General features: G+C 47.3%; 1 protein-coding gene across 1 annotated transcript; it reads right to left on the reverse strand.

The window, feature by feature from the left end:
- Window positions 1–9,746: 9,746 nt before the first annotated feature.
- On the reverse strand, window positions 9,747–10,157 carry LOC144609406 (histone H3-like). Its single transcript, XM_078427876.1, has one exon. It carries the CDS (start codon window positions 10,155–10,157, stop codon window positions 9,747–9,749), a length of 411 nt encoding a protein of 136 aa, XP_078284002.1.
- Window positions 10,158–11,790: the final 1,633 nt, after the last annotated feature.

Below are 11,790 nucleotides of genomic sequence, written 5' to 3' on the forward strand. Positions count from 1 at the left end.
AATCCCCCCAATCCACTCCTTCGGTCATCCCATTCAGGAAGGTTCGAATGTCATCCTTGGATAAAATAACTAGGATTCGAGACTGGGGTGGGAGTTAAGAGGCCCACCACTGAAGTGGAGGGGTAACAGACAACAGATTCTGGAGAGTACATCAAATCATGAGCCCTTATGAATAAGTTCTGAGCATCGTCCATCTCTCTTTTTCATCGTGCCCCCGGGCGGGGTGTCAAGAGGGAGTCTTGGTGAGAGGCCTCATGAGAGCATGATCCAGTCTTTTTGTCGTCGTCACGTGGACAAATGAAGTCGAAGCGACACTCCTGGAACAAACGGGGCAAATCCCACCTGTTGCGGTATCTCAGGAGTACTCTCCTGGTATCTTGGTGTAGGACTCCGTTACAGTAATTATACTTGGTGACATTCCAAGATCCCGTAGCCTCTGGTGTATCGTCATCACACATCATCACATCGTTTCTACAAAGGTGGAAAACTCGGTTGCTACGTCCGGGATCACATCGCCAGAGTATCTCGGCCATACTCGTAATCTGGGCGAACCCCAAGAGGCCACATAAGACTTCGTGTCCCATAATTGTATATGATAATCTGGATTGGTCTGAAAGACAAAAGACTCACAAAAAGATTTAAAAAACACAAAAACTTAACTCAAAAACAAAAACTTACAAAACAGGAGATAAATTGACTTAAACATTCCCATCCTTCCCAACAGACTCCTCCTCCTTCTCCTTTTGATTGGCCTGACCAATCAATTTGCAGTGATGTAGATACACCCAGGCCAATCGTCCTTCAATCCTGACAGCCGTGGGGGTCGTAAGAAGAACTTGGACGGGTCCTTCCCACCGTGGGTCAAGGGACTTCTTAGTCCAATTTTTAATAAGGACATAAGAACCAGGCGTGATTGGAGAAGGGGGAGTATTGGCAAGTGGAGTACCAAAGGCAGGGCGAACCTGTGAATGAGCACAACGCAAAGCTTTAGTTAGGGCAATAATATAGGTGGTCATTTCGTCAGTCATATGGTGGAAATGCACCGGCGCCAGAGGAGCATCATTCCAAGGAGTGCGGAGAGGCCGCCCATAAACGATCTCCGCAGGCGAGAGGGCAGTCCGACCTGCGGGAGTAGTGCGAATCTGAAAAAGAGCTACAGGCAACAGTTTTAGCCAAGGAGAACCAGTTTGTTCAATTAGTTTAGCGAGTTTGGTTTTTAAAGTTTGATTAGCTCGTTCGACTAGGCCAGCAGCTTGTGGCCGGTACACGCAGTGTAGTTGCTGATGTACGCCCAGCTGGGCGCACATTTCCTTGTTAACCGCTGCAATGAAATGCAGACCATTATCAGAACTGAGGCGAGCAGGAATGCCAAAAAGAGGAATGATTTCCTTAAGTAACACTTTAACCACCGTGGAGGCTTTGTTATCAGAGGTCGGATAAGCCTCGATCCATTTACTAAAGACATCAATAATAATGAGTACATATTTATAACTTTGACACCGTGGAAGTTCAATGTAATCCATCTGTAGGGTCTCAAAGGGACCCTCAGGCAGAGGGGTCTTGCCCGGGAACACGGGGCCCCTTGGCCCGTGTTATGGCGGAGACACACAAGGCACCGTGCACTCACACGGGATGCCAATTCTTGGAGCCGAGGGTGCCACCAGGTGTTAAGAAGCAACAAACTCGTTGCTTGTGCCCCGCAGTGAGTGGCCAGATGGATACATTCAACCACCCATAGGGCTATTGTATCAGTCATACAGGTCTGACCCACAGGTGTGGTCCATAGCCCCGTCACTTAATCAATTCTACAGCCAGAATTGACCCATAAAGCCTTATCTACATCAGGAGCGTCCTCCTGTAACCGAAGTACTTCTTGGATGGTTGGCATAGGTGTTTCAGAGGTTGACCGTCCCTTGGGGGGGGTTAGTGGTCAGTCTCATCATTTTTTGACACAACATTAGTCCTACTTCGTGCAGCTTGTTTGGCTGCAAGGTCGACATTGTGATTTCCGAAATCGACGGGGGATGTGCCAGAGGTATGGGCAGAGCATTTAATGACAGCGATACTTAGGGGCAATTGAATGGCTAAGAGGAGGGCAGAAACAAGGGCTTGATTAGAAATAGGAGTGCCTGAGGAGGTGAGGAATCCCCGGTTCTTCCAAAGTTGGCCAAAGTCGTGCACCACGCCAAAAGCGTATCGAGAGTCCGTATATATGTTAATGCTTAATCCCTCCCCCATAATACAAGCCCGAATCAGGGCATAAAGTTCGGCCTTTTGGGCAGACACAGATGGATCAAAAGCCCCAGATTCTAAAAGGCGATTATTGTCAGTAACTACTGCATAGCCAGAGAGATGCTGACCGCGCTCATCCAGGGAGGAACTGCCATCAGTGTACATGACCAGGTCAGGATTGAGGAGCGGTGCGTCAGAGAGATCAGCCCGCGGGCTAGTGTCTTCTTGGATCAACTGGAGACAATCATGCCCAGAGGTTACTTGATCGAGAGGTGGGTGATCGAGAAATGTAGCAGGATTGATGTTAGAGCAATATTTAAAAGTCAGCTGGGGGTTATTCAACAGAAAGATCTCATAACAGTTTTGTCGTGCCGAAGTCAGATGTTGGGTCTGCAGTTGACCGAGTAAGGTGGTAACCGAATGGCAACTATAAACGGTAATGTCTTGCTGAAGTGTGATGTTGGCTGCAGACTGGAGACTATTGTAGAAGGCAGTGAGGATCTGGGTACATCGCGGGTAGCCCAAAGCGACAGGGTCCAGTTTGGAGGAATATCAATGGGTTTTCTGAGGACCCCATGACAGGCGTTAATGATGGCATCTTCTCTTATGTTTGGGGCATTACCAACAGCATTTGCCATAGCCGCATGATCCTGATGCCCCCCTATTATCTCGACAAACTTCAGCCATTCCTTTCGATTCAGGACCTGTCTGACCAGGGACCATAAATCTCTGCTATCAGCCTGATACATCGATATTGTAGTACGTAGCCAGTCGCAGAATGCCTGGGGGGATTTTTTTCTGTCCGGAGCACCATTAAGGAGGGAAACAATTTCATGCGGTTTCCAAGGAATGTACACTTCTATGGTATTGGGTGCTGCTGCACCTCCACCGGGAGGAACTACCCCGGCTCTTGGATTGGGCACATGACGTACAGGGAGTTGCCGATTAGTATTTTCCTCATCACTAGACCCAGACGAGTCTGTGTCCGTATCCCCCTTATGAGAGGGGCTCCCTGATCTGGAAGTATCGATCGTTTAGCCTGGACGTGCTGCGGGAGTGCGGTGTTCAAATCTGCGGTCGTTTTCAGATGATCTTTACTCCTTGTCCCCTCACATGGTCCTCGGTGAAAAGTCACATCTGTATAGCCAGGTGGAGGGGGGCGATCAGCGGTAGGGTATATGGCTGCGGGAGTAGAGGGTGCTCTGGGGCTCTGAGCCATGACTTGAGTTCCTGATGGGAAGCCTCTACTCACGGTGGGATCGGGAAGCCCGCCACCGGTTGGGTGTCTCAAAACCGGAGGGGGTGTTTGGCTACTAACGGTGAGATACAATAGACCCTCGTCCCATATGGAGTCGTCATCCCCCCCAAAACCTATGCCAGCCATTGAATTGCGCAATTCTTTTGATTGTACATCTTTAGTTTGTTTAGTTACGGTCGCCCGTTTCCGTTTTTCTTCTCCCACCTCCTTTTTTAAAATGTCAACAGTTTTAGGGCTTCCTTCGTCTGTCAACTTAATGCCCACTTTGACGACGTTGTCCTGCCAACTAGATAAAATCTCCTTATCCCTCTTTTCTTGGCAAAACTACCGCCACTTCTGGATCAGAAGTTTTGCTTCCTTACTGCGGTTTCGGGTCCAGATAAGCTCCTGGGCTTTTTGGACAGTCTCCAGGTCATCTGACCCCCCTAATGGCCATACAGTAGGTCCTAGTTTCTTATTAAGGGCCCCCGATAATAGTCGGAATTGTTTAGCATATTCCGGGAGCTTATCACATAAAAGGTTAAGAGGGGACCTGTCGTCTGAGGTGGTGTCTATTACGTTCCCCATTTGTATTTTATATATGTTTTTCTTATCAACAAAAGGAGTTGTATATTCCCTGAGTTTCCTCTCGTGCCTTGGCAGCCATTTGTGTCAAAAATGTTCCAGAGATTCACCTCCCCCTCCCGTGCTGAGGTTGCACCAGTCTGTGTCCCTGCAGGACTGTGGTTATTTTTTCCGTGTCCATCGCCCTCCTTTCAGTGCTGGAACTGTACTGGGCAGTCTCTGCAGTCCAGAGCTGGTTTGTACGAGTCTGTGTCCTTCCAGTGTTGCTGTGGTTGGTGCAAAGCTCTCTGTCCCCACTGGGCTTGGTATGGTCTGTACTGGGCTGTGACTTCACAGTGTTGTGCAGGGGGTGTTACTGTCATTATCTGTCCAGCAGAGCAGTTGGTGCTGGGAATCTGTGCCCCCACAGGCAGTGCTGGGTTGTTGGGGTTTGTGTCACTAATTACTGTCCTGTGTTGCATGTAGTCATAAGTTCATAAATTATTGGAGCAGATTTAGACCATTTGGTCAATCAAGGCATTCAATCTTGGCTGATCTTTCTTCCCCTCTCAACCCCATTCTCATACCTTATTCCCATAACCCCTAACATCCATGCTGATCAAGAATCTGTCAATTTTTGCTTCAAAAATAATAATTGATGGCTTCTGCAGCCTTTTGTGGCAATGAATTCCACTTCACCCTGTCTAAAGAAATTCCTCCTCATCTCCTTTTTAAAAGCCTTTTTTTCTAAAGTTGTGGCTTCCAGTCCTAGACTTTCCCACGAGTGCAAACATCTTCTCCACATCCACTCTATCCAGGCCTTTCCTAGTCATAGAGTGATACAGTGTGGAAACTGCCCTTCGGCCCAACTTTCCCACACCGATCAATATGTCCCAGCTACAAGAACCACAGGCCCACATTTGGTCCATATCCCTCCAAATCTGTCCTATCCATGTACCTGTCTAACTGTTTCTTAAATGTTGGGATCGTTCCTGCCTCAACTACCTCCGGTGGCAGCTTGTTTCATACATCTACCACCCTTGGGTGAAAAAGTTACCCTTCAGATTCCTATTAAATCTTTTCCCCTTCATCTTAAACCTATGTCCTCTGGACCGCGATTCATCTACTCTGAGCAAGAGACTGTGCATCTACCCGATCTATTCGTCTCATGATCTTGCACACCTCTATAAGTCTTACACACCAGTCTGAAGAAGGGTCTCGACCCGAAACACCACCCATTCCCTCTCTCCTAGATACTGCCTGACCTGCTGAGTTACTCAAGCACTTTATACCTTCGATTTGGACCAGCATTTGCAGTTATTTTCCTACACTTCTTTAAGATCATCCCTCGTGCTCCTGCACTCCAAGGAATAGAGTACCAGCCTACTCAACCTCTGCCTATAGCTCAGACCCTCCAGTCCTGGCAACATCCACGTAAATCTTCTCTACATTTTACAATCATCTTCACAATCTGCAAATCCACCCACTTCTGTATCATCTGCAAACTTGCTCGTCAATATCTTCACTATTCTGTAAATTTCATTGAGGTCCCCCTCATCCCTCTAAACTCCAGCAAGTACAGGCCCAGAGCCATCAAAAGCTCATCATATGTTAACCCAATCTCTGTGGCCCTGACATGCAGTGCTGTGTTTGTTATGGGTCAACACCCTGACAATACAATGCCTGCTGATGTAAAGGTCTGTGCCCTGACAGTACATTGCCAACTATTGTCTATTGTGTTGCCCTGCATTCTTGCCCTCTCCATTGAAACGGAAACTTCATCCTCTCCTTCCCCGTTAGTTTGTTTCTATCTTCATACACTTCTCTTGGTGATCTATCCCTTCAGAGTGGATTAACGTGAACAAGATGCTTGTGTTTGTTGCTGCTGTTGTTTTAATTGTGAAGTGACTGACTTTTAGTGACTGCAGTCTGTTGTTTTGAAAGCAGGCATCCCATTATCTATTCTAGAAAACTACATAGTGCCAGCTCTAGGACCCATCCCTGGACCATGTCATAATTTCAGGTCATAATTTCACAAACCATTTCTAATTTTATCACTTCTGGCTGTCTGCCTTCCACAGTCTCCAACCTCATTGTTGGAGCCATTTATGCTTAATTCAGTTGTCATTGTGTTATGGCTATGTTTTAATATTTCTAGTTTATATCTTTTTTGCCTGCTTGTGGGTGTGACTTAATGCGTAATGGGGAGTGTCTAGATTGGAGGAGGCTAGTGTGTCGACAGAGGTTGTGGGTCAGTTTAGACTCGGAGGATGGTGAGCATACAGTTCTTTACCACGAGCTCGTACCATACGCTTTTATCATCTATATTTGTAAGAACCATATGGTAATAACTGCAAGAATTCTAGATATTGTTTGAAGAATAAACAGTTGATAAAGTACGGAAACTGATGAATTACTCTATGATTTGTGCTACTTTAATAAAACCAATTAATGAAGAAAAGAAGTTTGGAAGATTCGTTTTGTCATATATGGGTGCGACGTGTGCGTAAGCTATAACTACATATCATCCCCGAGAAGTAATGGCTATCGAAGTGGGATTTCGAGATGGTACAGAAACTGCCATTACACTCATTGTTTCCCATCCCTGCTCAGCCTGGTTTTACCTTCTCCCCAAAATCCATCATCACAAATGCCTTGGCAGACACATTGTTTCTGCCTGCTCCTGTCCCACTGAAATATTTTCCACATATCTCGACTCCATCCTATCCTCCCAGATCCAATCTCTCCTGACCAATGTCCAATATATCTCACACACCCTTCTTCTCTTTAATGACTTCCAATTTCCTAGCCCCCACTCTCTCATCTTGACTATGGATGTTCAGTCACTCTACACCTCCATCCCCCACTAGAAAGGCTTTAAAGTCCTCCGTTTCTTCCTGAACTGCAGAAACATCCAATTTCCCTCAGCCTAACGGAGTTGGTCCTCACCCTTAACAACTTCTTCTGTGACTCCTCCCACTACCTCCAAGGCAAAGGGATAGCTATGGGCACCCGCATGGGCCCCAGCCATGCCTGCTTCTTTGTAGGGGACGTCGATCAATCCATGTTCCAGGTGTACTCTGGCCTATCCCCGAAGTCTATCTCCATTACATTGATGACTGCACCGGTGCTACCTCCTGCACCCATGCAGAACTCATGGACTTCATCAACTTCACCACCAATGACCAAACTGGGTGATTGTTTCGCTGAACACCTTTGCTGTCCACCTGGACCTACCTGATCTCCTGGTTGCTAAACACACCCATACTCTTTCCTTTTGCCATGATGACCTTTCTGTCCTAGGTCTCCTCCATTGTCAGAGTGAGGCTAAATGCAAATTGGAGGAATAGCATCTCAAATTTTCCTTGGGCAACTTACAGCCCAGTGGTATGAATATTGATTTTACTAACTTCACGTAACTACGGCATTCCCACTCTCTTCATCCCTCCCCCACCCAACTCACACCAGCTTCTCATTTTCATCCAACAAACAGCCAACAATGGCCTGTTTCCTTTATCATTGTTACTTATTTTCATATCTTTCATTCGTTGTTTTTTATCTCTCTACATCATCGTCTATATCTCTCGTTACCCTTTCCCCGGGTCTCTGGTGTGTGAAGCAGCTGCTCCAGCTGTGCCACTGTGCTGTCTCATTGTTGGAGTCGCCATGAAACCGCAGGATTGTCATAAAAATGCAGCTGGTTTAATACTGGAAAGACACCTGGTGCTTTACCTGGTTAGCTTGAGCCCCAGCCCCAAAGTCTGAAGAAGGGTCTCGACCCGAAATGTCATCCATTCCTTCTCTCCAGAGATACTTCCTGTCCCGCTGAGTTACTCCAGCTTTTTGTGCCTATTTTCAGTTTAAACCAGCATCTGCAGTTGCTTCCCACATATTAAGTGTTCACATTGATGCATTGGCTCTGAGAAACATTAGACCATGATAGAAACATAGAACAACAGGTGCAGGAGTATGCCATTCTGCCTGTCGAGCCAGCACCGCCATTCAATTTGATCATGGCTGATCATTCACATCAGTACCCCATTCCTGCCCTCTCTCCATACCTACTGACTCCACTATCATTAAGAGCTCCATCGAACTCACTCATGAAAGCATCCAGAGAATTGGCCTCTATTGCCTTCTGAGGCAGAGAATCCACAGATTTACAATTCTGAGTGAAAAAGTTTTTCCTCATCTCTGTTCTAAAAGGCCTTATTCTTAAACTGCGCCCCCTGATTCTGGACTCCCCCAACATTGGGAACATGTTTCCTGCCTCTCGCATGTCCAATCCCTTAATAATCTTATGTTTCAATGAGATCCCCTCACATCTTTCTAAATTCCAGTGTATACAAGCCCAGTCGCTTCAGTTTTTCAACATATAACAGTCCCGCCATTCCAGGAATTAACGTAGTGAACCTACACTGCACTTCCTCAATAGCAAGAATGTCCTTCCTCAAATTTGGAGACCAAAACTGCGCACTGTACTCCAGGTGCAGTCTCACTCGGGCCCTCGACAACTGCAGAAGGAGCTCTTTGCTCCCATACTCAACTCCTCTTGTCATGAAGGCCAACATGCCATTAGCTTTCTTCACTGCCTGGTGTACCTGCATGCTTACTTTTAGTAACTGATGAAAAAAGACACCCATTTCCAAACTTGACACCATTTAGATAATAATCTCCCTTCCTGTTCATACCACCAAAGTGGATAACCTCACATTTATCCACATTAAACTGCATCCCACTCACACAACCTGTCCAAATCACCCTGCATCCTCATAGTATCCTTCTCATAGTTCACACTGCCGCACCTGGATGAGAGAAAAATAGAAGAAAATGGGTGCAGAAGTAGGCCAATCGGCCCTTCGAGTCAGCAGCACCATTCAATATGATCATGGCTGATCATCCCAAATCAGTACCCCGTTCCCGCTTTTTTCCCCATATCCTTTGATTCCGTTACCCCGAAGAGCTAACTCTCTCTTGAAAACATCCAGTGAATTGGCCTCCACTGCCTTTCGTTGCAATGAATTCCAGATTCGCAACACTGGGTGAAAAAGCTTTTCCTCATCTCATTCCGAAATGGCATATCCCTTATTCATAAACAGTGACCCCTGGTTTTAGACTCCCCAATGGGGTATACTATACCGGGGGTTGGACGGTCAATTTGATCAAAATAAACAGAATGAGAATTATCACCTGAAACGGAAATATCGAACCAGTTGCAGCAACGTAGTGTTGAAATATCAGCACAACCCTTTCAGCGAGACCGTGCGTGGCTCTGAACAGAGCCGTTATGATTTCCGTTAGCTGCGTTAGCGCTGTGTGGAACTTTACGTTGTCGATGCAGTAACTCAGTGACTGTGGAAGGGCTGATCAGCGACTGAGGTCCGCGCGGGGAAAGTGCGTAATAAAGGTGTTTGTTGTCCTTGAACCCAGAGCGCGAGAAAATGGGGCGCAGAGCGAACAGGGGCTAGTCTGTGCGCGGCGTGTACACAGCATTATGAGCAGCTTTGGCGTTTACATCGTAACCAGTTACACTTGAATCACTGGAGTCACACTCCGCTCAGAAGCAGAGTCTGCGGCATCAATTCAGTTAAAACCCCCGCGGAAAGAACAGAACATTAATGTAACAGGACATTAAGACAAAGGCGCAGCACTTTCTTCTGCCGGGTTAGTGGCTCTTAAAAGAGCCGTTTGTTGTCCTTGGTGGAGGTGGGGTTCAGGCGCGCTCCCCGCGGATGCGGCGGGCCAGCTGGATGTCTTTGGGCATGATGGTGACTCGCTTGGCGTGGATGGCGCACAGGTTGGTGTCCTCAAAGAGCCCCACCAGGTAAGCCTCGCTGGCCTCCTGTAGGGCCATGATGGCCGAGCTCTGGAAGCGCAGGTCTGTCTTGAAGTCCTGAGCGATCTCCCGCACCAGGCGCTGGAAGGGCAGTTTGCGGATGAGCAGCTCGGTGGATTTCTGGTAGCGTCGGATCTCCCTCAGAGCCACGGTGCCGGGCCTGTAGCGATGAGGCTTCTTCACTCCGCCCGTGGCTGGAGCGCTCTTCCGCGCCGCTTTGGTCGCCAGCTGTTTGCGAGGAGCTTTGCCTCCGGTCGATTTGCGCGCTGTCTGCTTGGTCCGGGCCATTCTCCTTCCACAGTCAGTGCACAGCGTGAAACACAGGCACTGGAATGACGGAGCCGGCTCTGGGACCGGCTTTTAAATCGTTGGTGAAGCGCCGGCCCACAGCCTCTGAATGGCTGGAGCAGAGATGTCACTCACGGTGTCCCATGCCTGCGAGTGGCTGCAGGTCTGTCAGCATCAGGCGGCGGTTTCTGAAGGTCTGAGGCCGGGTGGGGGGGGGGGGGGGATACAGAGATTTGTGACCGGCGGGTGGGGTGGGGGAAGCTCAGCCAACCAGAGAGCACGGACTGCAGTATCATTGGTTGCGGGTTAAATTTCAAATTGCCCGCCAATTTCACAGCAGTCGGGAACCTAGGGCAGTATTTTATTGATATTTCTGAATGAATCCAGTTTTTGTCAACTTATCACCAAATCCACTGTTAAATCCACTTTAACTTCTCGCAAAAAATGCGTGTCTGGCGAAAAAATAAAATGGGGCGGGCAGCTCAACAGTGGCTCACAAGGGAAATCAAGGGAAGTGTTAAATCCAAGGAAGAGGCATATGAATTGGCAGAGGAAGCATCAAACTGGAGGACTGGGAGAAATTGAGAATGCAAGAGGAGGACAAAGGGGTTAATTAAAAGGGGGGGAAAAGAGCATGAAAGAAAAAATCACTAGTCTTACTGTCTCCGACTACATTCTATCTTTGTCCCACCCTCTCATCTGACATCAGTCTGAGGAAGGGTTTCGACCCGAATCGACACCCATTCCTTCTGTCCAGAGATGCTGCCTGACCCGCTGAGTTATTCCAGCATTTTGTGTCTAGCTTCGATTTTAAACCAGCATTTGCAGTTCTTTCCTACACATGAAAGAAAGGTTGCGGGGAATATAAAAACTGACTGTAAAAGCTTCTTTAGATGTGTAAAAAGGAAAAGATTAGTGAAGACAAATGTAGGTCCCTTACAATCAGATACAGGTGAATTTATAATGGGAAACAAGGAAATGGCAGCAGAACAGTTAAATGAGTACTTTATTTGTGTCTTCCTTGGTGAAGACAGAACCATCTCCCAGAAATATTAGGGGACGGAGGATCTAGTGGGAGGGAGGAATTGAAGAGAATCCACATTAGTCAGGAAATGGTGTTAGGTAAACTGTTGGGACTGGAGGCATAAATCCTGAGGGCCTGATGGTCTACATCCAGAGTACTCAAGTAGGTGTCCTTAGAAATCGTGGATGCATTGGTGATCATTTTCCAATGTTCTTTCTACTCTTGATCAGTTCCTGTGGACCGGAGGGTAGCCAATGTAACTCCACTCTTTAAGAAAGGAGGGAGAGAGAAAACGAAATCATTGATCAGTTAGCCTTACATCTGTAGTGGGGAAGATGCTTGAGTTGATTATTAAAGATGTTATAACTGCGCATTTGGAAAGCAGTCACAGGATTGGTCAAAGTCAGCATGAATTTATGATGGGGAAATTATCGGAATGGTGTCAGATTCGGAAAAGGGGAGGTGCAACAAGACCCGGGTGTGCATGTACATCAAACACTGAAAGTAAGCATGCAGGTACAACGGGCAGTGAAGAAAGCTGTGGCCTGCATTGCGAGAGGATTTGAGTTTAGGAGCAAGCAGGTTGTACAGGGCCCTGGTGAAACCAAC

This window comes from Rhinoraja longicauda, chromosome 34 (genome assembly GCF_053455715.1).
Source record: "Rhinoraja longicauda isolate Sanriku21f chromosome 34, sRhiLon1.1, whole genome shotgun sequence".
In the NCBI taxonomy this organism is placed as follows: domain Eukaryota; kingdom Metazoa; phylum Chordata; class Chondrichthyes; order Rajiformes; family Arhynchobatidae; genus Rhinoraja; species Rhinoraja longicauda.

Bases quoted from the DNA above. Each gene is read 5' to 3' on its own strand.
- LOC144609406 (XM_078427876.1), bottom strand. From the start codon at position 10,157: ATGGCCCGGACCAAGCAGACAGCGCGCAAATCGACCGGAGGCAAAGCT.